A 27,636-nucleotide genomic window follows, 5' to 3' on the forward strand; every position below is an offset into this window, starting at 1 on the left:
CTGTTATCTCTCAGTCAACGCAAAGCAAGGCGATAAGCCCCACACCAACCACCGCCAACGGCCTCCACAAAGCTCCGAGCCCGCCTCCACCGCAGCTGTCAATCACGGCCGGGCACGCGCGCGGCAGCTTCTCTTTGTCTCCCTCCCTTCTTCTGTCTCCGCCCGCATCACCGGCTCCGCAGTCACGTGCCGGGGGCGGCGGTGGCATGGCGGCGCCCTATCGCGCTTCGCGGAGCCGTCGCAGAGCGGTGACGCGGCGGCGGGGCGCGGGGAGGATGGGGCTCTGAGGGCGGCCACCGCGCCGGACACCCCGCGCCGCGCCGAGCGGGAGCAGCGGGTGCCGCGCCGGGGCTGCGGGCCGTCAAGGGCCCCGCCGCCGTCTTGAGAGTCGGAGGAGGCGGTAAGGAGCGCGCGGAGAGCGCGGGCAGCGGGGCGGGTGGCCCCGGTCTCCGGCACCCTCCGGGAGGGCCCGGCCTGGCTCGGGGCTCCCGCGGCCCCTCACGGTCTCCGGGCCTGGCCGGGCCGCTCCCGCAGCCTTTCCTGCAGCCTTTCCCGTGCCGGGATCCGGCGGGCCGCGCCTGTACTGGTTCTCCGGCGGGGCCCCGGCCGGTGGGGGCCCACCCGTGCTCGGCGCCCCTTTGTGCCCGCCGTCCTTGGCAAGCGGCGGCGAGCCCCTCGGCCCGCTCCCTCTCTGAGGCGGCTGCCTGGGGTCGCGCTGCCGGTTCGGGCACTTGAGCCCGGCTGAAAAACTGGGGTTCTGGTGCTGCTTCGCTGGTGGTCTGGGCGAGGAAGGCTTTGGCCGTGCAGCCTGGCACCCTTCAGTGGGCGTGCGGCGGGAGCCTGCGGCCTCCTCAGCTGCTGTGTGCTCGGCGGCGGTGGAACGGCCGCTCGCGGTCATAAGGGTAGTAGGGCAGGAAAATCATTTTCTGATAGTGACTGAATTACTGAAAAAATAAGACAATCTTCAATGGAGCATACTTAGTGGTAAGAATGAGACTCAACACTGCATGGAAAGGCTGAAGATGCCTCCCCCCACTCCCTTTTTTTTTTTTTTTTCCCTTTGTTTTTGGTAGTTTCATTTAACTTGCCTTTTAGGCTATGTTTGTCTTTTCATTTGTGTTATTTGTAGTGGTTGGTTTTCCAACTTGTTTTTTATGACTTATTCGGGGTTTACTCTAAGTCTTTCCGATAAGTATGTTCCAAAAACACATCAAGGATCTACAGCATAACATCTCAGACGTGAGCACAAGTTTTGTCTTTCTGAATTAGGCTTCAGGTTGATGACTGTTGTTTGCTTGTTTGTTAGTTTTTCTGAAAGGAAGGCGCGGAGAAATCAAAAACAGGTTTTTTGAATGCCTTGTTCAGATCTTAAGTACACTACCAAAGGCAAAGCATCTAATAGCAATAAAATGAAAATTTGGAGAGAAACTTCGTAATGTTTCCAACTTCTGGTATGTGTTTGCTGTCAGTGGCACCTTTTAGACACCGTTATGTGCTTTAATATGATCTTTCTTTTTTTCCTCCAAAGGTAGTGAAAAAGAATATCAAGATGAGTAAAAAGCCTCCAAATCGTCCTGGAATCACATTTGAGATTGGTGCTCGTTTGGAGGCACTGGACTATTTACAAAAATGGTATGGAAGACCCTGTGTAGTGTTTGCCAGCAAAAAAAATTATTCTGTGTGTATTGTATGGTTTGATGCTCAACTGAAAGTATAGTATATCTACTAATTGTCTGTTTTATGTAAGAACTTCATAACTTTATAGATGCTTTTTTAAAAGGACTTTCAAGGTGTAAGTAAATACTCTCTCTTCAGAAATCAGACAGCACTTTTCTGTGGGATCTGTGATTTTAGTTGCTTGTGAAACCATAGTAATTGAAAAACTTTTCTAGAGTACATCAGTGTGATGTGCAAGATAACCAGATGTGTTAATGTGGCAGACTTCTGTGACTGAAGACTAATTTTGTTTTAAGTTTGAAAGTATGCGAGTAGGTTTTTCTATTCCACTGTTATACCTCCTAGGATTGTAAAACTAGTTTAAGAAAGGAAAACATCCTTAATCAGAGTCCATGGAGCAGGTAAGGTATGTTTGCATCAAACAGCTGGAGGAGCAGAGTGCTTAGAACTGTGACTGCCACCAGGTGTTCTGTAATAGCTGTTAGTATAAAATGGGAACCTGTTGGGCACAAGGATGCTGCTACACTGCATATATGTTGTGAAAGGAGTTCTTTGAAAGATAAATTCTTAGTCAAAATTTAATTAATGCAAGTAGAGTAGTTTCATGGCATATGCTGACCATGATGTTTCAGTTTGGAGAAGGTCTGGTTAGTAGTTGGGGCATCTATCCAGAAGCTTTTTCTTAGCTGCCAAGCATGACTGGTTAACTGGTTAGTACTAGGGAAGCGTAAAGGCCTGTACCTACTGCTCTGATGGGTTTTTGGAGAACGGAGCATCCTAATGTTCATGTAAATATTTGATCCTGCTAACTCCAAATTATGTGATGAGAAGACTATTATTTCCATGATTACTCCGTGTCTGTATAAAAAAGCTTAACTTTTTTTTCCTTTAAGGCTTTAAATACAGCCAAACAATTTGTCTTAATAAAGACTCTCTGAAGGAAAAATAGGCTTTAAAAAACAGTTCTTATTTGTTGCTGTAGAAAGATTTCCAAATTACTCATTTTTTAACTGAATGCCCAGCAGCAACTGTAGCTGAGTGCTTGGTATTTTCAGGCAGAATAGGGTTTATTCTAAATTTTCTAGGAACTGATTCACCATCTGGACTATTGGATAGAATAGGTCAAGTTTTACGTGTGTGAACAGTGATGCCATATATAGGAATAGGAAGTTAATATTCAAATTTTGCATTTGTGTCGGATACTGGGAACAAGGCTCTTTTTCAAACAAAATAATATTTGTGCACATAACCAAAAAGCTTTTTAGGTAAGAGCTACTGTTATGTTCTTAGGATAACAGTCTCTTAGCTGTGTAACTGTTGCATAAGGTGGTGGTGGATGCTTTTTAAATCCTTGCTATATATGTACACTATAGGCATTCCCCTCATATGCCTGCAGAAATAGAACATATCTCAAAAAAAAAAAGAAAAGTTGCTTAGCATATATGGAATCTTTGTTTTTTTTAGTAAAGCTAAAAATGAAGAGCAGTATTACTACAAGAACCAGAGTGAAGAAAAGCATTTGCTCAAAAATAACATTGTTGTCATCATAATGTAAAAGGGGGTTTGCTTTTGTTTTTTAAGAAAGCCTCCTGTTATATAGAGATCCAATGCTCACAAAACAATAAATTTTAAATGATAATCTTTTCTTGATTAAAGAAGAGCATAATTATTAAAATTCTGCATGAATTTTGCTTTTAGAGATGTTTCTACAGCATGTAAATTTTCAGCAGTTGCTGAAATTTACCTAATGGAAATTGATACATTGTTTGAATTTCTTAAATTTTGGAGATATTGTGGGTCTTCACTGTTAATTGCTTTTAAAAATAAGTTTTTTGCAGACAGTGTTTTGGGTTATGATGTTTGTTGTGTGTGAGAACTGAGCAGTGGAAAGCACAGACAAACTCATCAGTAAAGGCAGGCTGTCAGTGAGACTGTTTATTTTTCATGTTGTTTTGCTTTATTTTGGAGGTGATCCCAGTTGCTTCATTATGAACTGAAAAACGTTGAGTTACAGGGGAGATGACCTGAGACAATGAATTTGTTTCACTTGTTAAATTTTAACTTGCAGAGGTGAATTCATTATGAAATGCAGCTCTAAACAAAGTCCACATGATCATCTGTCAGCAAGTAGTGAAGGAGGTGGGATTGACTGATAATAGAAAATTAGTCAGTAGTCAGGGACCTGGAGCATGAGACCCATGAGGGTGAGGTGAGTAAACTAGGTTTGTTCAGCTTGTAGGATAGAAGACTTCAGGAGACCAACCAGCGATGGCAATGATGAAGACTTAGACAAGCTCTAGTGTGTAGTGGGAGGATAGAGACGACAGTAGAATCTGAAAGAAGGGTTTCAGGCTGGGTAGATAGGAGAATGGTTTTCCTCATGAGGACAGGCAGTGGAGCAGGCTGCCCAAAGAGGTTTGTGGCGTCTCCAAGGCTGGAGCTTCTAAGACTGGACTGGATAAAGCTTTAGGCAACCTGCTGTGATTCTGCCAGTGACCCTGCCTTGAGTGAGTGGAAGCTTTCTGAGGTTTCTTATAATTTCATAAACACTGATACCTGATATCTTACAATCTCATAAACAGTGATACACGTGGGCAGCTACTTATACCTCTCACTGACAAAACAAATGAAACAGTGGTAGAACTGTATATTGTAACTATGTGCCCATTTGTAAGAATGGTTCTTAGGCTGATAGCTCCCATGAAGTGGTACACAGTCTGTGTGAAGTTAATATATTTAATAGTAGGTATTTTTTCTTCCGTTTTCTTGTGACTTCAGCTCACTATTGATTGTCCCGTAAGTTGCAGGTATTGCCTTCAAGACAGTTATTTTTCTGAGACGTAATGTTTGTTAATTGTGTGTGAAAAATCAAACTGTGAATTATATACCACTGGAAATACAGGCATATGGCTCTTAAAGCTCTGGAATGGAAAAAGTCATTCAAATAAGTTAATTGTCAGAATAATAGCACTTTGAGTTGGCATGTTTTGTTTTACTTATTTTTTTCTAGTACCATAAAATCATAAATTCTTTTGAGTTGGAAAGGACCATTAAAGGTCATGTGGTCCAACTCCTCTCAGTGAAGAAGGATGTCTTACGGCAGTACTTCTTAATGAAGTATTGCTTAAAGCCCAGTCCAGTCTGACCTTGAATGTCACTAAGGATGGGGCGTCCACTGCCTCTCAGGACAACCAGTTCCTTACCACCCTTAGTGTTAACAAATTTTTTCTTATGTCCAATCAAGCTTGGTGTCATCCACAGACTTGCTGAGGTGAGCTCAACTGTGCTGTCAGTGTTGCTGATGAAGATATTAAAGAGCATCAGTCTGAGTACTGAGCCCTGAAGGGCACCACTTGTCACTGTTCTTCATCTGGACATCAAGCCATTGACCCCTGGGTACCAATATTGTAACCAGTTCCTTGTCCTTTGAACAGTCCACCCATCAAATCCATATATTTCCAATTTAAGGAAAGGATGTTTTAGGGGAGGGGTCCATGTAAAAAGGCCTTTCCGAAGTCTGGATAGATGATATCAGTGGCTCTTCCTTGTCCATTGGTGCAGTTACACCATCATAAGAAGAGACAAGTTTCATCAGGTGTGATCTGTCCTTGTTGAAACCATGCTGATTATCCCGTTTACTTTCCTCTCTTCCATATGTTTCTGTAACTTCCAGGAGGATCTACTACATGATCTTCTCTAGCACTGAGGTGAGGCTGATGGGCTGGTAGTTTTGAGATATCCTTTCTACCCTTCTTAAAAATGGGTGTGATGCTGTCTTTCTTTAGTCACCAGGGACTTCACCTGATTGCTGTGACTTTTTAAATATTGTAGAGAATGGGATGCATCTCATCAGGACCAGTAGGCTTATGGGTGTTCAGATTCTTCAGGTGGTCACTAACCTGATCTTTGCTTACAGCAAGAGGGGCAATGCTACCCCAGTTCCCCTGAATGGGGAAGGATGTGTGAAGGAAGAACGTGTGAAGGGAAGGTTCTTGCTTGTAATGCTTTGGGTAAAGTTAGTTTTTAGACCTCGCTTTAGATTTCAGTTGACTGGATTACCTGATAGTTGGTTATTTGAAGGAGCACAAGACTATTGCCAAAACGTAGGGTAGAAGGTGGGGAGGTAGGAATAGGTTTTGTAGACTATTTAAATACAGGAAGACTATTTGCGGATAGGTCGGAATGGAGCACACTTACTGTTTTATCCTCTATGAGGCAGAAGGAAACATTTTTTTAATACATTATTGTGAAAACAGGAAGTATGTGTCTATTTCATGTCTTTCTTAGCTGCAAACTGAGAAATTGCATAGTGTTTTTGCATAAGTATTTATAATTTGAAATCTCTATTTTCCCACCTCACATGGTAATTTACTGGCTGTTGTGACTTTTGAAGGGACAAATGTAAGGCACTATAAGAATGAAGAACATTGCAGTTGTGGCTATTTATTGGTTGACTGGAAAAAAAATATATTTTCTGGAAATAAGAACTGGAAATTTTCACATTATTTTTTCCTATTTGAGTGTTGGAGCAATTTTGTTTCATGATGTAAGTTTTGTAAGCCATACACGTTTTGCAGGTTCACTGAAATGTTGCAGAACTCCTAAAAGTTGGTATCTCTGGAACTTGAGAACAGAGAACGTGGAATATTTAAGCTATCAACTATCAGTAGTTCCCCTATTCTCTCTTAAAAAACAACAACTGGACAAGACTTCTTTTGTGATAATTCAATACAGTTTCACGTATGCTTGCACACTAGTGAAAATAAAAGCAGCCAACAAGTGTTGCAGGTTATTATTCCTTGCCATAGGAAAAACACTTTCCTTATTGAACTGGAGTGTGGCTTTTTTTTTTCCTGCACAAGTTCCTCAATATTTTAGAGGATAATTTACTGTTCGTTTGCACAGATGGCTTCTGTGCAACATTTCCAATAGTAAATTCTGCAGTGTGTGCTCTTGTCTTTTCCACTGTGGGATTGGTGCTGTGAAATGTTGCTGTTTATGCACAATTGTTTATACAGTTGTGGCACATTATGTGGCTAATTTTAAAGGATATTGAGAGCAGCATCTTGTTGCTAAATCCATACAATGTTATCTTTGGTTTGCCTAATGATAGTGGCATGAAGCTTGATTGGTAGGGAGATCTCTGAAAACATGCATCCCTGAGGTCTGGACTTCAGTGCAGGTTTTGGCTTTATTGAGCTTGTCATCACTGTCTTAACACACATTGAAGAAGCAGAGATTACTGGAATAAAGACACTGTGATGTTGTTGTTTTAGGTTTTAGCTGTTTGAAAGCAGTATCATGGGCTTTGTTAGCACTACCTGTATTCCTCAAAGGAAAATGAACTTTGAGTTGGATTTACCCTAGTGAGACTTCATGTTTTGCATCCTTAATTTTATTAATTACTTCTAGCTTTGCTCTCTTTTTATTTTTATTCTCCAAATATGTTAGTCTCGAATCTTGACTAGCTGAATTCTACTTAAAACTATCTTCACTTCGTACACTTGCCTCAAGCTATCTCTTGTATTTCATTTCTTACTCTGTTTTCTTTTTCCAGGATTGTACAATCTTCTCCTCATTTTTCTTTTCTGTTTTACTTCAAAGTACAATTCTCAAAATGGTGATTGTGCTGCTGATGAGCAGTTAAACCTACTTTAGCAAGAGAAATGCTGTAGGACAGTGTCATAACAACTAAAATATTACTGTGGAAATGCCTAGAAAAATAATTCAATTTTCATAAAGCAGCCATAGTTTTGTATCACCTTCTTTCTCATATTTCGTTAAACAGTTTTTTGATGTCATGAGAGAATACCTTTGCTTTTGTTTTTCATGTCACTACTGCAGCTTCAGTGCTTCTCATTTTTGTGCTTCAGCTCTCATTTTTGATTGCTTCGAAGTCCTTCTTCAGGGTTTTTCCTTCCTTCGATCTGTTAAGTACTTGTATAGTCTTTTGCTTCTGTTTGGAACTCTTTCAGGTAATGTTGCTACCCATATGTTTCCTGTAGTAACTATAAATTTACTAAAAAAAAAAAAAAAAAAATGGAGCAAGGCTTTTTTCAGTGGTGTTCAGCCAAGACAAGAATCAGTGGGCACAAAAGGAAGTTATAGCTGACCATAAGGAAGCACTTCTATGCTGTGCAGGCGTTTGAACTATGCTACAGGTTGCCCAGAGGCTATAAAGTCTGTTTGGAGAACTCCAAAAGCTGCCTGGATGTGGTTCTTGGCACCCTGCTCTGCATATCCCTGCTTGAGCAGGGGATGGACCCAGATGTCCCTGCTGCTTTTTGCTGCTTTTTGCTTTGCTACTCTTCCTGCTTATTCTGACACATCCTGACTAGTTACTTGTCAAAGGACTTTGGAAAGCAAAGAAAGGAATGGAATGGAATGGAATTAGGGTGGAAGTCTGTAGACTTGAGAAGAAATGATGGTCAGAGACAGGGAAAACCAATTCTTGTCTGCCTTTATGTTCTTAAAACTCTCTTTTTCAGAGTTAAACCAGTATGTTTACCAAGGTGAGATTTCTTAAACCAAAATGACATGATTTTATGACCTATGAATTTTGCTTTCTGTCTTGGTAGAACATATTAGTTTCACTCTCCTTTTTTTATTGTTATCAACCTACTTTAGAAGTGAAAGGAGGCTGATCATATTGCTCCTCTGGAAAAGTTCAGTGGAATTCTTATCAATGAAAACATTTTTTGGTAGGGTGGAAAACTCATCTGGAGTGTGGGGTTGAAATGTTGGCTTGTGAAGTTGAATGGAACTAAGTTAGGAACTTATGGAATTGGCTATGAAGATGCTTTACATTTCTGAAATACATGGATGATTGAAATGAAATAAGACAGTTGATTCTTCACATGTTCTGGTGCAAGAATGAGATGTGGCTGAAGTTGATGCAGAAATAACCTAGAAAATCAAAGAGAATTTTTCTGTCCCTGGTTCTGAAAAGTTTAGACATTGGGAAGCTGCTGTATGTGGGGAAGCAACTGAGGAAGTAAGTCTGGAGAAATTATCAGGGTGAAGGAACAAGTTGGGTTTGATGTTTTTTTTTTATTTTAATGCCCTTTGCCTTATAGTTGCCAGAAAATTTAATATATTCAATTGGAACATAGTGTTAAAGATTTTTTTCATCATCCTCAGTATTTTAAGAGAAAATGTACGATAACTGTGTTCTTCATTTTAAATGTTGAATGCATTTCTGACTATTCAGGTGTGCATTAGGACTGAAAATTGATTGCTCAGACTCTGCACTTTTATTATTCCTCAGCAGGGACATTTTGTTTGAGGAACAGGTTATCTCTTAACAAAAGTGGAAGACAGCTGTCTTTTTGTGGTGACCTTTCTTTTAATGCATTTTTTATTACCTTTAGGCCATCCATATTTTCCTCTGTTCTTCTATTATGTTAGCTGTTTGGACGTGAGAAATTGTTTCTAGTTCAGTTGTGTTACCCAGATCATAAACTCTGGAGAAAATATGATATTCTAATTCAGAGATTCTTTGCACTTATGAAATTGTTTCAGTATTCTTGTTACATGTAGGAAGAACTGATTTCTGCTTCATTCCAATTTTCTCTGCATTTCATATAGTAGAAGGGTATCTAATGAGTTTTGTTTGGGAAAGTGTAAGTGTTTGTGACTTGCTGCCCTGCTTCAATTTTGTGCAATACATCACTTTGTTCAGTAGTTATTGCTGAAGTTAAAGAAATTTGCCATTTTTTCCTTAAAACATTACCAAATTGTTATGGTTCCTGAAATACAAATTTGTCAGAATCTGTTGCATCTGCCACAGCCAAATGATGCCTAGGACTCAGTGTGGTTGTCCTGATTAGTCCTGCAGATTGCATACTACTGCATTTGCTGTGAGGAAAACCCATAGATTAAGTGGCATACATATTTCAATGCATGCGTGCTTACAAAATGGTGATTGTCCAAAAAAAGGTCTCTGTGAATCAAATTTAATGTCAGTGAAATCCACAAATTAAAAAGTGACTTAGACTAAGAGTGTTCTGTTGACCTCTGGATTTGATTAGTTGCTCAGATTTGTCTGCAGTGCATGAAATGGCTTAATGAAGTATTTAATTTACTAAAAGTAATGGATGTGTTTTATGTTCTACTTATTTTATGTTCTACTTATCCTCATATGACAAAAATTGTTACAGGCTTTTGCTTCAAATAAGCACAGGTTTTAAAGCTGTTAGAACACAAACTTCTAATGCCCATTTCAGGCAGCTTTAGTCTGGCAGTTTCAGACTTGCATCCTTTGATAAAGCTGATGGCATCGCTGCTGTGTATAGATCACTCTTAAACTAATAGTAGGATAACATGTAGTATGTAGCATCTTGATTTATTTATTTATTTTTTTTTTTAGACTTGGAGATTTCTCAATACAAAATGTTAGTGTAACTTGTTAGTATAAATTTTGCAGTAGTCATGTAAGTGCTGTTATATGCAAAATAAACCCAGAGCACCAAAACTCTTGAATATCAGTTTGCGTTTATTGTTCAAGGTATCCATCTCGTATTGAGAAGATAGACTATGAGGAGGGGAAGATGCTGGTCCATTTTGAACGTTGGAGTCATCGCTATGATGAGTGGATTTACTGGGACAGCAACAGGTTGCGACCCTTGGAGCGACCAGCATTAAGGAAAGAAGGGCTGAAAGACGATGAAGAATTTGTTGTAAGTGGCACGTCCGTTTTGGTTATCACTGCTTTTGGAAAACTGTCCTACTTGGTTTCCTGCGTCAAATCTCCCTAGTATGTAATGTTTAAGTCTTTGTAGGAAAAAGTTTAAGTGCTTAAAATATTAATAACTTTTTTTTTAAATAGGATTTTAAGCCTGGTGAAGAAGTCCTAGCTCGTTGGACAGATTGTCGATATTACCCCGCAAAGATTGAAGCAATTAATAAGGAGGGTATGTATTCATGTATGGTTCATCAGTAAGGACTTTGTGCTTATACTAAGCTATTGCTGTAGTCAACTTAGAACAACAACAAAAAAACCCAAAATCCACAAAACAAAAACCCATACAAACAAACACATACATATAAAGTTTTCCTTATTGCCTCAATGTGTTGAAAATGTTTATTCTGTCAAATTTAGTAAAGGTCTTTTATCTGTCTGAAATTAGAGTACTGAAATTTATCCTCAAGGATAAAACGCTGAATGTTTGCTCAGCAATGGAAGGATATTGCTTGTGCAGTTAGAAATATAGTGCTCTTATTGTTGACTGGGCTACCACCACTGGATTTAAGTTCTCTTAGTTGTTTCAGGAAGTGATCTTTTAAAAATACAAATGATTGAAGAAAAAATAATGAAAGCACAAAAGTAAAAGAGCAGTGTAATTTAGCACCTCTTAATGGAGCAGTATTTCTACTGAGCTTAAGTAGAATAAAAAAAGAAAACAAATACCTTCCTGTATTTTAAAGCAAATAGGAATTTGATTGTGAACTGTTTCCTTATTGTGTTAGTCTAAATACCTGTATTACTTTCAGTGAATTATGAATGAAAGTGTAATGACATACAAATGTGGTTCAAACTATCAAAGTGGACAAAGATTGACAAATATAAAAGCAAGGTCTTATTAGGATTTTCTTTTACATAAAAGTTTTTGATTCTGCTTATGGATAACATCTTTTTACTTCGTTCATATTGCCTACAAAATATTTTGATAAAACTTTCATTGTAAGGAGTTTGTTTCTTAACTACCTTGTAGTAATTACATAAATCTTATTCTAGGAACATTCACAGTACAGTTCTATGATGGTGTCATTCGATGTCTTAAGAGAATGCATATCAAATCTATGCCTGAGGATGCAAAAGGGCAGGTAATAATATTAGATATTTTTTTTTTTACGTTTCATATTGATTATTTTTTTTTGTCTTGGATTAGTAGAAATGTTATCTAGGACAACTAGTTCTAGATTGCAGTCTTTATTCTAGGACTTGCACTGCCTTGCTTCACTAGTTTTATGGATGATTCTTCAGGTTGTGTTGCTCAAGTAGTCCTGCCTTTATTTGAAATGCCTAGCTGCTGTATACTCCATTGCTGGCTTATCTGTTCCAGAGTTTTGTCTAATAGACTTGATAGAAGCAGAAATATCCAGAGACCTTTTCCTTTGTCTTGTGGCCCTTCAGGAAAAACCTATAGCTTGTTGGTAGTTTGTGCTGGTGATTTTCCATTTATTTATTTTTACCCTCTTGTTTGCTGCACTGGTAGATTTTTTTGCCACAGTATGTTCTTATTAACAGCATTGTTCAGTGGGGTTTTCTCCCCTCTGTCAGAACTTACGGAGACAGATAAATATTTATCTCTGAACAGTTCTATGTCACTGATGAAATAGAGGTGCTGAGTAGAAGTGGAAGAAGGCTGTGAAGTAGAGGATATGTTTTAATCAGTAGGCATATCTTTACTGACAAAAGAAAAGCAACACTTAACACTGTTGCATGCTTTCAGTGGAAATGCTATTGTGTTTGTCTTGCATGGTAACTGTAATTAGTGAAGAAATCACTGAAATAATTTGAGACTAGGATGCAAAAGGAGTTTAAAAAATTATTCCTATATGTTCCCAATGTCTCCAGAATATTTTAACTTGATGAACAAAATTCATTATTTCATAATTTCTGTTGTCTGTTTGTATTTTGTTCATGTGATAAAGCAGATGGACTGGCCTGGGAACATTTCTGTGTTTCTGGCCTCTGTGTTGCAGTTGGTTGTATATTTGCATTGATCATCTGCAGAAAGAACATCAAACTGTTGTGCAGGCAACACCCACAGTATTTAAACTACCTTTCCATAAGGATTAAACTTAAGTCATAGTTGCACTACTAGTGTTTTCTCGCTGTGGTGTTACAGTAACTCTGTTGACCCCCTTGAGTAATAATCAGAACAATATTTTCAGTTTAACATTCAGGTAGGAAGTTGGAATATTTCCTTTTCCTTCATAAAAAGGCAAACTTGGGTAATGTGGTTGTAACTGAACTAAAATACTCCTGAGACAATGTCATCAAGTCCTTTACTCTGTCCTACACTTCATCCTGGGAGCTCAGAGTTAACTACTTTGAGCCAAGCGATATGTGTCAGTTTCATCTCAGTGGCTGAATGCAGGTAGGTTCAATTAAGATTTAAATGGGCTAAATTTACACTTGAGATGAATTTAAAATTTTTAAGGCTGTCTTGCAGAAAAAACAGCACAAGCAAGCTTTCTACAACGCTGATTGATCCTAGTCTCAGTGTTTTGTTCTGCAAAACTATAGGAAGGTACGAAGCTGTAGCTTTCAAAGGCAAAATTAATGTTTTTATGTTCACTGCATCTTTATGCTATGGTAAAAATGTTCCTTTTAAAGTACTTCCATAGTTTTTTAAGAAGGTAAATGTAATCTAAGATTTTGTTTCCGAGTCAGTTATTTGAAATGGAGTTCTAACAAGGCCTGGAACTCACATGAATGTTTCTGATTTTTTCCATTGCTTACTCTGAGATACCATTTACTGGAAATAAATTTAAAAAAAAAAAAAAAAAAAGGATATTTAAAAAGATTGCAGTAAAATAATGTGATTTGGTAGGTCCAGCACTTATGCTGTGGCTTTTTTTTTTTTTTTTTTTAATCTAAAGAAAAATTTTGCTTCAATAGATGAGTGTATGTTTAAAATACTACTTTGAGATCTTGCATGTGAGCAAATTGGACACATGCAAGATTTTTTTTTTAATGGCTGTACTGAGACCATACAGAATTTAAATTGGACAGAGAAAAAATAGGGACTAGTTAATTCCTTGCAAAGCAATAAAGGCCCTTTTTTTTTTTTTTGTAACTATAGCTCTTAAATAGTTTGATTTGTTATCCAGCTAAAAGAAGTGTGTGACAAAATTTATCTGATCAGAACAGGAGCAGTGATTGTCCTCTCCAGAGGAAAATGCTTATTTGAATACATGTATTTTTTTTCAGTAACTTTAAGGCTGTTGGCAATAACAGCAGTAGACTACTTCCAAAAGCAAGTAAAATAGCCATATTTGAGTTCAGTATGTTTGTAAGAGATTTCAAACACTGATGCTTGACTACCATTTCTGAGTTTGTGTTTGTACAAGACTTAGCTGTGAGGGTGGAAATACGATTCTAAGAAGAGTGGATAATACTTGTGTAGCTCAATGCAATGGGACGATGAATGAGGTTCCTCTGCAGAGCAACTCAGATTTATTGAAATCAACCAGAAATGCGGGGAAAGTAGTAAAGAAAGAAAATAAAGATGGGGATATTTAGACTACCCTTTTGAGAGCACATGTGAAGTATTCAGATAACTTACTTTTTCTGTTTCATGTTTTTTTGTTTTATCTTTGATGTAATCAGGCGCGCGAGAGGGAGCAGATAGCGCCGGAGCTGAGATTAGTGACGGAAGTCGAACCAAAAGAAGTGAGTTTTGAGGAGGGTTTTGAAGGAGAGGGAGGGGACTTGGCACGCAGGAAGAGGAAGCTGAGGAAAAAGCGTGGATTTACACTTGGCACACAGGAAAAAAGAAGATGGCAGGAGACAATGTGAGCGGAGATGTAGGTGGGACAGACTGTTTAGTATTTGAAAGGTGAGGGTAAGGAGTCCAGTCTTGCCTTGGAATCAGCCAGCCAATAGGTTGATGGTGTTTTATGTATGTGTATGTATGAATGTGTGGGAATTTGGAATTGTGATGTGTCAGGGGAGAGAAAACAGCTGAATCTGTAGGGCTGTGGAGAAGCATAGAGATTCTGGTTGTAGGTAGGTGAAGGAAGAATGATGTGTATGAATTGTTCTTGGCACAAGGGTCGGGTTTTAGGAATAATCCTTTTCTTGTATTCCTGCTTCTGTGGGCTTAAAGATTATGCAAGGGAGTACTTTAAAATGTATTTTAACTAATTGGTGTGCGAGGCTGTTGGGTAATTTCTACTAACATATTTATTGATTGTACAATTTCCTGTGCTTTGATTTAGTGGATCTAATTGGCGAAGCATCATTTTTTTTCTCAGTAGTGATTAAATACTGTTTTGTCTTCTAAATACAGCTTCCCATTACTTCTGCCAATTTCTCTCAGCTTATTTGAAAGATTAATCTTGAAATGGAAGGCAACGTAGCTTCTTAAAACAGTAAATGAATGAGAAATACTGTTGTGAGTGGTACCCTGTGGGGAAACGGAAAATTGACTGCATGTGAAATTGGTGCAGTTACAAAACCTTAGCCATTAAAGTGACGAAGTCAGAACACTAGGGATAAGAAAACTTATCTTAAAAGGAGTGTTTTCTTTCTTCATTTTTAGTGTATTTATATCTGGATTCTTGATTTATGTATACAGAATGCACCAGTAACATGTCCTGCTGTTAGGATTTACTGGCTAGTTTATCTGATATCTGTGATATGTAATGTTCTACTTTTGTGATTGGTAGAGTAGGTATTTTCCAGCAGCCCAGAGGCAGATTTCAGAATTCATCCTGCTGTAGATTCCCACCACGATTAATCTCTCTGCTTTGGCTTCTGAAAGTTTAACCTTTGTTTGCTTTGTAGTTATGTGGTCTGCCACTCTTTGTAAGCTCTGTGCTTTAAAGAAAATAACAGAAAAATGAAATAAACAAAAATCCTTTGTGTTGCACTAGAACAGCTACTGTTAAAACTTGTTGTTTAGTACAGTGTCATCCTGGAAGCTTGGAATCTTCTTTGGGAAATTTCTGATTTCAGGGTGCTTCAGCTTGACTGGAAATGAAAAGGCTGTTTAGAAGCTGTTTTAGTGCAGGCTGTGCTTTCTTTGCTTCCCGCTTGCTTCATAAGATCAAAGCTCCAGCTGTTTTACTGATCCTCTTCATCCCTTGGCCAGAATGTAGGACTATCCTCAGGTCTCGTAACTCCTCACCAGGACAAATAGCTCATTTATTTTTGGTTGTTTTTTTTTTTTTGTCCTGTTGGATTGACAAGTCTCTGAGTGGACTTGCGCTAATGTGCGTGCTCTTTTTGACTGGCCGAAAAAAAAAACCTGCTGTATGTGTTTTTGTTGCTCTGGCTGCCATGTCACCACATGGCTGTGGTAGCTGCTTCTTGTGCAAGCATTGCCAAAGCACTTCCAAACTTTTCTGCTGCGAGCTAGACTGAGTGTTTGCATTGATGGTTGGGATGCAAAACACTACTTGAGTGGCATCAAGCTGCTGATATTTGAGTGCATAGCTTGACACAGCATACGTAACATGCAGAGCAGTGGTTTAAACATACTTAGCTATGGAGAAGGAAGAACATAGCACAAAGTTAATACTTTTTGTGTTATGCTCTCGTACATCAAAGTAGACAAAAATCTCAATAAAAAATTTTGGGATTTAATTTGTGATGAATGGGGAAAAAAGTTGTGTTTGAATGACTTACGATTTATAAAAGTAAAGGCATTTTAGGTACCACGTGTTAACAAGGAAATACTCAGGCTAAAATACAGTTTGTTTACAGTTTTAAAAAAAAAAAGTTTTGCTATTTGTAAAACACTTGGGAAATTTTTTTTTTTATATTAGCTAGTGCAAATCTGAAAATGCTTTTGTAGCCACACAGTGAATTATTACTGCTCAAAATGCATTCAGGTGCATGATTCTTAAGGGTGGAGGGGGAACATTGCTAATGAGTTTTGTATCCCCTGCTATTTATCTACAAAAAATTCTTTACCTTAATAATGGAATATTTGGGGGGGGGAAAAAAAAACCCACAAAACTTTAAGAAGGATAAACACACATTTTTCAGATCTGATCCCCTGACACTCAGGGGACATAAGGCAGGAATGTAATCACTTTGAACCAATGGAAAGTGCTTTGCTCTGCCTTGCAGTTCTCTCTATGGACTGTAAGATGACTTTACTTCATCTGCATGCTGAAAAGTATATGAATTTGAACTGTAGATTCTGCTGTTCACTCATTGGATGTTTTTGCGTGATCAAATATGACATTATCTAAAACAGTATGTTTCATTACCTTTAAACATGGGTCCTAATGTTGAGCTGTGATGTAGAGCACTTCACTGAAATTATTGAATGAGACTTATGGACTGTAGACAGTGCTCTGTGTTACTCTAGAAACTCAGGTACAATTAGAAAAGATTTTTTTGCTTTACCAATTTAACGTGGGAGGAACTCTGTCCAGTCATGCAGCTGGCTGGACTCTATTTTGACTTGATTTTGGTTTTGAGTAACGGGTACATTTGAGCAACTGCAGAATTGGTGTATTTCATACCCAGAGGGATAAGAGAAAGGTCAGTGTTCTACATTGCTGAAGCTCTGATACACAAAATAGGTAGCAGAGAATGCCTACAGCCAATATTCTATATTAAATGTTTTTTTTTAAGATGTTTTGCTTTTTACATTTGTGGTGTACCGAAAATATTTCAGATTTATTAAGGCAAGTTGGGAAACTCTTTACCACTCTTGGAATATTAGCCATAAAAATATATTCATATGTTGATGAATCCTTCAAAATGAAGCTTCATTGGGTTTATAAGTACTTTCTATCTAAGTAGCAGATGCTTTTTAATACTTACTTACCATATTTTCCTTTTTGGAGGATTGGATAGCTTTGGTCAAAGCTGCTGCTGCTGCAGCAGCCAAGAACAAAGCAGGAACTAAACCTAGAACCAGCGCAAACAGCAATAAAGATAAGGAGGAGAGAAAATGGCTGAAAGTTCCTTCAAAGAAGGAAGAAACATCAACCTCTACAATCATGCAGGAGGTCCAAAAAAAGGAAGAGGAGCCTACATCTAGTGACACATTTGGTAAAAACAGATTATTTAAAAGTTGATTTATTTTTGTTGAGTTAGAATTCACGTAGTTAATTTTGCAATTGATTACTAGGATTTCCAGAGAAGTATATTTCATTTGCTAATGTTTATCAGTTGGGAAACATCTCCTAGCAGTAGATACTTAGTTGTATAAGAACTTACTACTTACACTGTAATGAGAATGTAGTGTGAGTTCTTAAATGGCTTCACTGTGTACTCTGGTTCTTGTTCCTGAATCTGCTGTTACTTGTGAGATAATCAATAGTATTGTGTATTAAGGAGAAAAATATTTCCAATCTGAAAGCTATATTCTTATTTTGGAATAGTTGAAACAATTTCTGGGTTGATGCAAATATGTTGTAGTATTTTTTTGACGACTGCATTTCTCATACCTACCCTGGAAGGGGGTAGATTCAGACTAGATATCAGGAAGAAATTATTTACTGTGAGAGTGGTGAGACACTGGAACAGGTTCCCCAGTGTGGCTGTGGATGCCCCCTACCTGGAAGTGTTCAAGGCCAGGTTGTTTGAGCAACCTGATCTAGATGGAGGTGTTCTTGTCTGTAGCAGGGGGGTTGGAACTAGATGACTTTCAAGGTCCCTTCCAGCCCAGATCATTTTATGATAACAATGAATAAAAATTACAAATTCTGAGTCATCTAATAAGTTAATATATAATACTAAATCTTTAGATTGTCTCAATTTCATTTTTAATATCTGTAAAGATTTTTTTAACTCTGATATGCAAATATCAGTTTTGAAATATTACAGTATTTTATTTTGTTATATATTTATGAAATGTGAGTTTGAGATTTTTCTTTCTGTTTAAAGTAGGATTTCCTATAGTGGATGTTCCAAAGATGGCCTTTGTGCAGGCAGAGAGCACGTTATCACACAAGAGGAAAAGTAATCTAGGCAACTCATTTCAGGCAAAGAGAGCTCGCCTTAACAAGATCACTGGTAAAATTTCTTTGTTGGTTGTTCTGTTGTCCTTATGCTTATGTACATTATTCTAAAGAAGATGCACAAAATTACTTTCATCTGGCAGGTGTTCTCTACAGTCTCTTGTTTGGAGTTTTAAAGAAATATATACTAAAAAATATGTGTTTAGCTTGATCACGGATTGGAGTCAAATTGTTATTATTATTGATAGTTCTTACTAAAAGTTGAAAAATGTATTTTGTTATAAAATTCAAGAGAAATTAACTTAAACATGGAAAAAAGTACTAAATTATGTACCTCTTTCTCTAAACCTTCTGATGAGCAAAGTATGTTTTCAGTATTGATCCTGTTACTACTTAGGATAAAGTAGTATCTTTGTGGGAAAGTAGAACATTCACAAACAAAGTGAAAAAATATTGTGAAGCTCTCTTTAATAGAGAGCCCTTGGGACAGATAGCAAGATCAAAATGCATTCCACTCCTTGTTCTAGCTAATAGTGTGAAATCTGGTAACTGTATTAGGCTACAGTAGTATTTTTTTCTAGTAGTTCAGGCAAATTATTTATATGAAAAGAGTCCTACTTGGAGAAATAAGGCAAAAATACACTGATTTATTAAACTGAGTTATTTTTCAGATTTCTTTTGGTTCATGGGCTTTTCACAGGTCGGTTGCTGAGGACAGTCAGTTTTCTTATGAGTAGGTTCTGCTTCAGTATAAAGCACTGAATAAGTGTCTCAGTATTATGTATCATGTGAAGAATGTGATCTTTCTTGGAAGGCCTCCTATTTACTGCTGAATTTTGTTAATGGGTGCTTGATTGATCAGCCTCATTTCTACTCTCATGACACTTGTGTACACTGAGTGAAGTCCCAGTGTAATTTCTGCCCTGAGCAATAAAAGGCTGGGCTATCAGGGCTTTGTAGATCTGTATCGATAATATGAATTGCTTCTTGATAGCCTTTGAAATGTTACTGGCAGGAGATGGCAAAGCACGCTGAAAAACCAGTATCTCTAGAAATGATATTTTTCAGTTTCAGTGGATTTTTCTTTCTGAGGGAACGTTATGAGAAAAATGGAACTGGAATGGATTCCTGCAGACTGAACTAAATAACTAAAATGCATGATGTTGCTGACAGTGACTTTATTACTGTTCTAAAAACCAGCTTCTGTTTGTCTCCAAGAAATCTTGCTCTCTTAGTTGAGGATGTTGCTGTTCAGTGAAAGTGAATTAATTCTTTAATTACAAGATGAAATTGTCATGCTTTGTAGTTACTCTTTGTAACAGTTGTCTAATTAGCACTTCTGCAGCTCACACACAATTGTTTTTTATATTGCTGCATACAACAGAGCATTTTGAATGTGTAACTGGTGATCAAATGTTCTTTTCCCTACATGCTTCTTTCTTTTGCCTGTATATTGTCATTTGCCTGCCTTAAGTTTCTGATTTGATGGAGGCTGGAGGGTTATACTTTTGTGTATCCATAAAAATGGCTACAAAAGAATCATAAAACAATGTAGCTGTTAGGAAAACTTTGATTTATGCAGTGGCTTATGACTGCATTGATGAAATTGAGTGATTTGGTTGTAGACAGCTGTTTGAAGGGAACTCTTCTGAACTGAAATTCTGTAATCAGTGTTTGTTGCAGAAAGTTCTCTTGCCTGCCACTAAGGCTGCATCTGGTGTTCTTTGTTCACCATTTAACAAAACAAAGTTGCTCTCTACACTTTCTCTTCCACTGCTGGGGGAAGTTACATTTCCTAGAAATGAAGAATATGTTCTGCTAAGCACGTATTAATGTTCTTTTTCTGATTTTTTTTATTTTTATTTTTTTTCTTCTCTTGGATTGCTTGCTTCCATGTATCCTGCTACCTGGGAGTTGATACCTAGAAGAGCATCAGCTGTAAATCTGTAGAGCAGAACTCTCCAATTTCACTATGCCAACCTGTACTTCATTTGTTGTATGCATTGTCACTGATCAGAGAAGTTGAATCTGTAGTTTTCTTGCTCTTGAAGTTGGTGGAGTTATCTTTGTAAAGGCATGGTGATTGGTTAGAAAGATGCCTAATGGTGTTGGGAAGAATGAAGTAAGAAAGCTTATTTACTCATAGCACGGGTCTGATGGTTTAAGTTAGTTCCATGGCTTTACTTGCTGGATACTGAGCATCTGGCTAGAAATAAAAAGTGAACTCAGATGTTAGGGTTTTTGGTTGTTTTTTTTTTTTTTTTTTTTTAACAAATAATTTTCATTGAAATTCAGATCACTGTTCATTATTTTAAATTCTATTCCACTTACTTTTGAAGATTGTTTCATGCTTTGTATTCTAGGTCAACAGTTATCAATTTGATGAACACTTTTAATTCTGTAATTTGGCTTAAATAAGGTTTATTGAAGTTCATGAAATTTTTTTATGAAGACTAATACAGAATTAAAATCACATTTACTGGTATTCGAAGCATATCTTAATCAAATAGAAATGCCAAAAGTACCTAGTATTCATATGGAACACAGGAAAAAAAAAAACAACAAAGCACCTCACATGACCAGAGAAACTACTGAGCATTTCGTGTTTCAGTGCCCTAATGTTTCCTGAAAGCCCTGGCTTCACAAATATATAATTTCTTGGCCACTGTATGTTGTCAATTATTTTTGAGCATATCTGTTTGGTTGTATTTTTTTTTTTCATGGAGCGCAATAGGAATTTTCTCTGGATCTTTCAGCTCAAGTATGAGAACTTAAACTTTCCAATCACAATATTGATGATGATGCTAGGGATTATAATAACAAATTCTATTTAATTGTGGGTTGGGTTTTTTTTTTTTTTTAGGTTTTATCATTTCTACTTTATCACAGAATCACTAAGGTTGGAAAAGACCTACAAGATCATCCAGTCCAAAGTGTCTGAAGTCCAGTCTTATGACATACCTGGGTTCTTCTTATATTTACATAATTGAAGTTACCTCATAAAGAAGAACAGCGGCTACTGCTATATTCTAAATCACCAATCAGATATATTTCTAAGAATTTTTCTCACATACGTTACCTTCACTTCTACAGTTTTTGTTCTGTGAATGGAGTATCGTAGTCTGACTTATTTGTTTCCATTATGGTCATTTGAGAACTCTGCAGCTGAGAATTCATTTTGAAACTGAATCTCTTCTATTTTATCTTAAAAAGGTTCTTAGGCGTTTATTAGAGTTAAGAAGATGTAATAAAATTTTGATGAAATTCTTAAGTATTGATAAGGAGAGAGATAGAGGAGAATCATAAATTATTTTTATGATTAAAACTTTATAGTTTTTATAATTTATGCTTTAAGTCACATAGGTTTGGTTTTTAAGTTTGAGCACTTGGGCTCAAATGGATGGTGAGGCGTTATTTTACAATTGATTGCTTGCTTCTCAGCTTGTTAATGAAAGTGCCAGAGAAGTACCTCTTGAAAAGATCAACGCTGTGGGAGTGTCCCTTTGCTGTTTTCTTCTAATTGAAAGTGTTTAGTTTTGTCTTGAACTGTTTCAAGAGAATTATGTTGTTGATACAAGCAGAATATAATTCTTGACTCATAATTTTGCTGTTTTCCACAAACTGTTACTGTAAGGTTCTAACTAAAATCTCTGCAATCTTTCTCCTAAGGTTTATTGGCATCCAAAGCTGTTGTTGCAGATGGTGCTGAAAAAAAGGAAGGCAACAAAGAAACAGCTCCAGTCCTGGAGCAGGTATGAAATGGTAGAGTTTGATTCTTTTGCAAGGTTCCCACTGAAGTGTGCCATGGAGATATGGTACCTACAACATAAAATCTGCCCCTTCAGATATAATAGGGAACTGAAAACTTACCTTGTGTTTACATGTCTGGCAGAGCCAGAAGTATGGAATTCAGTTGTCTCAAAATGCAGCGTTACCTTGAATTCTAGTAATGAGATTTTTGTTGCGGAAAAATGAAAGAAAGAAATGAAGTCTCCATGCAGGAAATGCTAGGAGACTAGCACCCCAAGGTCCAGTTTTCAACTGGAACCATGTCTGGCTTAGGAGAAGGCCCTTACACGAACTTAATTTGTGTTTGAAGCAGGGTTTTTGACATCAAGTAGAACTTCTTATATGAGAAGTTTATTTTGTATTGTAGGAATTTGATGTTGTAGGCTTGTATGTGTTTTATGAACTGCTCAATGAGCCATACATTTTGCAAGGGTGTGTATTTTAATAAATACAAAAAAGAAACTTTTAAATAATATTAAGGGTCTGATTTTTAAGCCTGCATAGTTGCAGGACCTGAAAGCTGCCTTTTTATCTTTGGCTTTTTCCATTCTGTTCAGGCATTGCTTGACTCTTAAGTTGTGTGTTATCTTGCGTATTAAAAGGGCTGAATGCCTAAACATGGTAAAACAAGCTAAGGATGAATGGTAGTATTGATTCAGGAGATCTTTGCTTCCCAGTCATTTAAATCAGAGCCTTAATGTAGTTTTAATACAACTTTTTTGTATTCATTTTCATTCTTTACAAGGACTATTTGAGTAAAATAGCTTTGCTGCCCGCACTTCCTGAAAGAGCACTTCTGTTCTTTAAGCTCTGGCACATTCTGATTAGTCCCTGGCCAAACCTTTACATGATATTTTGGTTGTACTGGTTCCTTAGAGCTGATACATAATTGCAATGCTATGTTTTGTGGTTTTTTTCCATTGATACTGCTTTGGATGCGAGTTCTGGCAATGGCACATGATTTTCTGTTTTTAATGCTGTCGCTGTAATGGCTGTATAAGCTACTACAGTGCCAATTCATTGATTGATATTTTGCATAAAGGTTTACAGTGTATTGACCTGACATTCCATTTCTCAAATTTTTGCATATTAAAATGCTATGATTTTTTTTTTTGCTACTGTGTGTGATATTTTCAATGTGCAAAAAACTGTGAAATGGCTTACAGCATGTGGTTTTCGGAAGAAGCATTACAATGTAAATCTTACCATGCAGAAATCCCACCATATGAGTGGGACTTTGTGGTTTACATAGACTGTGTATGCAACAGCATAAACAGTCAATGCATATTTACAAAAAAAAAATTTCTTTGACATGGTAACACGACTGTTTTTATTTTACTGATTAGATAAAAGGAAAAAAAGATGTCTCTTTCATTGTTTACATGCAAATGGTCTGAAAAAATTCTTTTTGGGGAAATACTGTTTGAACTCTTTAAAAGAGGCATCGAAAATCCCAAATTCTCATTATTCTTTCCCTTCTAACTAAAAACAGAAACCTGACAAGCTTTTAAATGATCGAAGGGAGGGAAATTGGAGATTAAAGCTTTTTTTGCTAAGATCCTGCCCAAATTCAAATTAAAATGGCCAATTTATAAACCTCCCCAAAAGGTTTTTGGATGGCAAAGCTGGCACTCCTTAATTAGAGGTGTGTTTTCTGCTACTGCTATAAAACTGAATGGATCAAATATCTTGTAGGTTTTTTTAATACTGTAACACAGAACATGGTAGAAATATTCAGGCTGATAGCTGGAATCTTACTTTGTTGAAGTATATTTTATTTATATTTATATATATTTTTAGTTTACAGTTGTCTTAAGCCCAAAACCTCAGACAATTAGTTGCAGATACAGTAGTTTATTTAACTGTATTAGGGTGACATGTTATATTTCCTTTTGACCAAGACATGCTTAGATGAATAACATTAATTCATTAAGATTTTTAATGTTAATTTGTCCTGTTAAGAGGTTAAGCACCTTATCAAAATATTAATTTAATTTTTTTAATCTTGTTTAAATAACTTTGTAATTTGAAAATAATGGATGCTGTAGTAATGTCTTTCACATCTGTGAAGATGAACAATAAAATTGTTTATTTACAAGTTATGACTCTAATTAATTTCTGGTAATACCTCTCATAACCAGCATAGGTATACTCTTCAGCTCATGCAATTTTTTATTTAAATGAATAAACAGCACTTAATACATGTGTATTATGGTATTATTCAAGATAGAACTGTTATCTTCTGTGTGGGATGCTTTGCACTGGATCTTTACATGGTAATTCCAGCAAGTTATTCATGTAGCATGCAGGGGTGCCATTTTACATGCATAGAATGTGCACATACATTTATTTCCGCTGGAATTCTCTGTGTTCCAGTGGAAAATAAGATTGTTATTTATTAAAAAAAAAAAAAAATCAACCTCCAAGTCCTTAAATATTCAGGAGTCTGACATCTCTTTTTTAGCTTGGATAAAATGATGCAAAAGTTCTAGAAGTATATACTTATGCTTTTACTAGATGATGCCATGCTGATTGTTGTAACTGGAACAAGATGGGACAGATATAAGAAATTATGTTCAGATATTGTGATTTGTTAATATTGGGCCAGTTGTAACACATGCACAGTTTTTTCAGTCAAGCAGAAAGAACTTTCTTCCTGCTAAAAATCTAAGATGCTAAATCTGCTAACATGTGTGAATGCCAAAAAATAATACCTTTGGGTGTGTGTGTGTTAAAGTTGAAAATTGATGTTGTTAGAAAGCTGCATCATGTACTGTTTTTTCTTCCAAAACTTTTCTAACTCTATCTGCGCATTTCTTTCCTCCCACAGTAAGCAATCTATTTAACTCTCTTGTGCTAGAAGTTGTGATTTCTTCATGTGTTTGCACAAGCATATAACGTGGTGAAATCCAGACTCCCAGCACTTGAAGGGGTTGTGTGAGAGTGTGTTCAGTATTTGGAAACTTTTTATTGTTTTCAGACATTCTGCAAAGGAGCATTATTGACTTTTTCAGGTTCTTTCCTAGAAGTGAAATTTAAGTTAAAGAAAGCTTTCTCAAGTAACTTAAAAATTTGCTGCTACCATCATAGCTGAGTGCCTGTATGTCATGTAACAAGAATTCCCCAAGTTACGCTTTGATACAACATTTGATGATCCTGGTGTACTGAAGATGGAAAAGACAAGCTAAAATGACTTTGGTGGATTTTTAATTGGGAATAAAGGGAAATAGTTTTGTTCTGAGGCTTTTTGCAGCTATTTCAAATAGAAATAAGAGTGTTCTGAATACTGAAAATAATTGATAGTGCTCCTTTAAAAAAATGAATTTAATGTGATGCATTTAAAATATTTTTTTATTTGTACTGAAAGTAATGTTGCTTAAAATGTATTTGAATACTAACATTGCTTTTAAAAATTCAAAATAGAATACACGAACTACAATGAAGAAACTGAAATAAAAGTATCAATTTTTTATTATTTATTCAGGAGATTTCACCTAAACCACAAATTCAGAAAAAAAATGAAGCTGATATTAGCAGTTCTGCCAACATTCAGAAACCTGCACTGTTATCCTCAACTTTGTCTTCAGGAAAGGCTCGCAGCAAGAAATGCAAACAAGAATCTGGAGATTCTTCTGGGTGTATAAAGCCCCCTAAATCACCACTTTGCCCAGAATTAATACAAGTCGAGGATTTGACGCTGGTCTCTCAGCTTCCTTCTTCTGTGATAAATAAAACTAGTGAGCACAGACATTTTAAAGAACATATTGTAATTACTTATGAGAGATATACAGAAAATAATTTTTTTTGGTTATAAATGAATATTGCATTTAAAAATGAATCTGCTTTTAAAACAGTAACAAAAAATAAAGCCCAAATGGGAGAATTAGGGGAAGCTTAGTACTTTTAAAAAGATAAGTCACACAGTAAGACATATGAATTACTCTACCATAAATAATACATTTGTTTGAGTCATGGCTTTTAATGGTTGACTTCCTTGCTAGCTTAGATCTCTACATTAGTATCAGGAGTGATGCAAAATAAGTCAAACCTCTCTTCTGAAGGGGCCTGATTCATTAAAAATAAAAAACATACACTTGGGTTGTGGATCTTTCCTTCTCTGGGAAATTCTGTCTTCAGCAGACTGATGGTACACCTGTTGGCTGTGACATTTTTCACCTTAATGTGGTATTCCCATAAATACCATGTGAAAGAGAAGTTACGTTCAAGATCTGTAGGGGGAAATGCATAAATCAGTCTTTACTGTCCCATAAAGTATATCATAGGTGTTCAGCCTCTTAGTGCGTGTAACTGATTTGGAAAGTACCAAAATACTGGTCATCAAGATCAGGGAAAGTTTTACCATGCCTTCTTGAATATACTATTTATTTTTGTAGGTACTGGAATATTTCTGTGATTTGTTTTGAAAGTTTTTTTTTTTTTCTTTCTTAGGGTCAGACCTTGTTTAAAAAAAAAAAAAGGCTATTTGTTGCGTGAGAACGCTAGATTTTTAGGCCAAGAGTTTAAACAAGTATTGGCTACGTTAAGTCAAAAGCTCAGTTTGTTTCACTTTTAGAATAGTTATTTAAGAGTGGAAGAATACACCTACATCGTACGTTGTCCTTAACCTTCACTTGATATTTTCCCTTTCAACATAAGTTTCTGCTAGTCTCTTCTCACTGATATTTTTAAAGGAATGGGAGAGGGAGGTGTGTAAGCCATCTTTATTTAATTGGGAAATGTTGAGTTAAATTGCCCTAGTTGCCCCCTGAAAACGTTTGTAGTATGTCTTCCCTCCCACCCCAAGATGGTAAGGAGTTTTCTTTGAGGAATTTTTCATTTTACTTTAAGTTAGGCTTTCTGTAGCAGTACACTTAAAAATAGCTAATTTACAGGTTTGTTAATTAATAGCTTAGATCTTGCTAAAGTTGTATTTTAATCTTTGGATTCCGAGTAATTACCACACCTGGTGGAAATTCTTACTCTTTATTTGTTAGATCTCGGCTTTTAAACTTGCGAACCTTTTACTCTAAAGGTTCATAAAGAGAAAGAACAGTGATTTATAGTGTATTGGCTTAAATGAATTTTTCCAAGGCAAATGTGTGTGGAACTACAGAAACAGAAAGGTTTAGGGGAGTGTTTTCTTTGTTTTTAATGAATCAGGCCTGTATTATCCTGTATCAATCACCCCACTTTTGTTTAAGTGAGACATTCTTGAGCCTTTTTGCTATGCGATGCATTGGTAGTAGACATTTAAGTGTAGTTGGGGTATTGATATCAGGTCAGGAGATGAGATCTAAAATGAACCACTGCTTTTTCTTATTTATTTAATATGTGTGTTACTACTATCAGTGACTTTTTAGATCTTTAACTATGGTCATTTGTTCTGTTAACTATACAGACCTGTTGCTGAGTTCCATTATAAATGACCTATTCTTATGTTTTCTGCGGGGTGGGGGGAGGGTTGCTTCTGATAAATACACTGTTTGCTCTAAGAAAAATAGTGTTTTATCAGTG

General features: G+C 36.8%; 1 protein-coding gene across 3 annotated transcripts in view; it reads left to right on the forward strand.

The window, feature by feature from the left end:
* Positions 1-323: 323 nt before the first annotated feature.
* Positions 324-27,636, forward strand: part of PHF20L1 (PHD finger protein 20 like 1) — a 49,662-nt gene continuing 22,349 nt past the window's right edge. The window contains exons 1-10 of one of the 3 annotated variants that reach the window (XM_042868908.1): positions 324-400; positions 1,529-1,632; positions 10,184-10,355; positions 10,505-10,589; positions 11,414-11,502; positions 14,018-14,080; positions 17,215-17,422; positions 18,263-18,388; positions 22,003-22,085; positions 25,607-25,859. In XM_042868908.1, the coding sequence (XP_042724842.1) occupies positions 1,550-1,632; positions 10,184-10,355; positions 10,505-10,589; positions 11,414-11,502; positions 14,018-14,080; positions 17,215-17,422; positions 18,263-18,388; positions 22,003-22,085; positions 25,607-25,859 (1,162 nt within the window). In that variant the 5' untranslated portion in view covers positions 324-400; positions 1,529-1,549. Of the gene's footprint in view, positions 401-1,528; positions 1,633-10,183; positions 10,356-10,504; positions 10,590-11,413; positions 11,503-14,017; positions 14,081-17,214; positions 17,423-18,262; positions 18,389-22,002; positions 22,092-25,606; positions 25,860-27,636 lie in introns of those variants that run through there. The other 2 variants (XM_042868910.1, XM_042868911.1) reach the window with 2 other exon arrangements.

The sequence above is a fragment of the Lagopus leucura genome, unplaced genomic scaffold, assembly GCF_019238085.1.
Source record: "Lagopus leucura isolate 7727_CA_CO unplaced genomic scaffold, USGS_WTPT01 Super-Scaffold_100002, whole genome shotgun sequence".
NCBI classification, from domain to species: Eukaryota; Metazoa; Chordata; class Aves; order Galliformes; family Phasianidae; genus Lagopus; species Lagopus leucura.